Here is a 1,853-nt window from a genome sequence, read left to right on the forward strand (position 1 = left end):
TTATTAGCAATTTTTTTTAATTAAAGTAAAATATTTACATCTTGGTAATATTAGAAATACCGTATGTATTTAAACGTATTTAAAATCACTCAATCACAGCACCTTTTTACTGTTGAGCAGCTTTATTTAGCATCACTGATTTGTTAATACACTTGTAAATTGTCACATTAAAGTATAAATAATTAACAAAAATACTATAAAATTTTTTTTGTTATTTTTACTGTTTGTCTTTTTAAAATCTGTGGTCATTTAGTTGTGTTTTTGTCTTATTATGTCTATTTACATATAGATGTTTGGATACTTTAGTACTTAAAATTAAATATAACTACAATTAATGTAATAATGTCTGAAATGTGACTGAAATAACATAGTATTGTTCATTTTATTCATAAAAGTGGTGAATTTCTGACACACATCAGCAAAAAGCTAGAAGCAAGACTTAAGAGAAACACTTTATAATGTTGAAATTGAAAATAACCACCTGATGCACCACAACATGTTTGCTAACACAAATGTATACAATAATTAATTAAATAAGAATAAATTATTTGATCTGAAATAAATTAATTAATCGAAAGTGGAATAAAGACACACGGAGAATGTTCTCAGATCAGTCTTATCTCAGTGTTTTGTGTCTCTGACCTTGAATGACAGCAGATAATATTACTGTACAGGTTTCAATTTCACAGTAGACTAACATTAGCATAAACTAGACAACAATACAGTAAAATTAGGGTATTCCACCGTGATTTCACCACTGACACTTATATTTATACATTTTCACAGTCATTTAAGTTCATAAGTGGACCACTACAATTACAGTTCCGTTCATATAACCACAATTAAATTAATAAATCACTTCTGATTCGTGTTTAAGTACAGTATCATTAGCTTTAAAGTGTGTGTTTTCTGCTAATATGCGTGTGTATCTTCACCTTTACTCCGTGAAGGACTGTGACATTTTCCTTTTCATCCAGGCCGAATGACACGGACCTGCTCCTGCTGTCAGCGGCTCCCATCAGGCCGAAAAACACCCGAAATTCAGGGGGAAAAACACTGATTATTTCAGCCAAAAACCGTCTGAGGGTCACCGCGTCCCGCTACATGCAGACACAACCGTCAAACATCCGAACACACTTCATCAGGCGTCACGCGGAAGCGCAAAGGAATTATGGGAAGTGTAGTTTAATTCAGTGCGGTGACGTCACGACGTGGTCGTAGAAGGACATTTTGTCGATTTTTTATTTCTGTCAGCTAAAAAGTTAAACCTTTTGGATATGTATTACCTTATATTCTTGTGCTATTGAATTAATAAGGTTAAGTTTTTCTTAATTTTAATCACTTTATTCTCTAATTAAGATTTTTTTGCTCAATAATGGTGAAGTATTGTCATTATAACCAAACATTTACATGAATAAGTGCATAAAAAGTTTGATTTCAGAAACAAATATGATCATTAAATCATATTTGTTGAAAATATCAAACGTTTTATTTCTGCAAATACATGCGAATGGTCTTTTGTGAAATTATATATATATATATATATATATATATATATATATATATATATATATATATATATATATATATATATATATATATATATATATAAACATAATCTCAAAATGAAAACGGTATTCACATCTAAAGACGCCAGACAGTTCCTTGTGAATGCGAACATCACTGCATAAATATTCCAAAATAAAAGTCGTCGGACTCTCGGGTCGGGTCAAGCACTGCTTGACATTAAAAAAAAAATGTGTGTGTGTGTGTGTGTGTGCGTGCGTGCGGCGTGCTTGCGTGTGTAATGTTATATAAACTGTACTTAAATTACAAATTAGGATTGAACAACA

General features: G+C 31.0%; 2 protein-coding genes across 10 annotated transcripts in view; both read right to left on the reverse strand.

The window, feature by feature from the left end:
- The window catches only part of chchd6b (coiled-coil-helix-coiled-coil-helix domain containing 6b), a 19,672-nt gene extending 18,510 nt beyond the window's left edge, over window positions 1-1,162 (reverse strand). For 8 of the 9 annotated variants that reach the window (XR_015492752.1, XR_015492751.1, XR_015492750.1 and 5 more), the window contains exon 1: window positions 936-1,162. Coding sequence is in view for 5 of the 9 variants with exons in the window: in XM_087255517.1 (XP_087111643.1) it covers window positions 936-1,019 (84 nt within the window). In the remaining 4 variants the exon portion in view is untranslated. 9 annotated transcript variants of the gene reach the window in all.
- plxna1b (plexin A1b) overlaps window positions 1-1,853 on the reverse strand; it is a 744,633-nt gene that overhangs the window by 241,517 nt on the left and 501,263 nt on the right. The gene's annotated exons all lie outside the window — the stretch shown is intronic.

The sequence above is a fragment of the Danio rerio genome, chromosome 6 (assembly GCF_052040795.2).
Source record: "Danio rerio strain M-AB ecotype USA chromosome 6, GRCz13ab, whole genome shotgun sequence".
Classification (NCBI taxonomy): domain Eukaryota; kingdom Metazoa; phylum Chordata; class Actinopteri; order Cypriniformes; family Danionidae; genus Danio; species Danio rerio.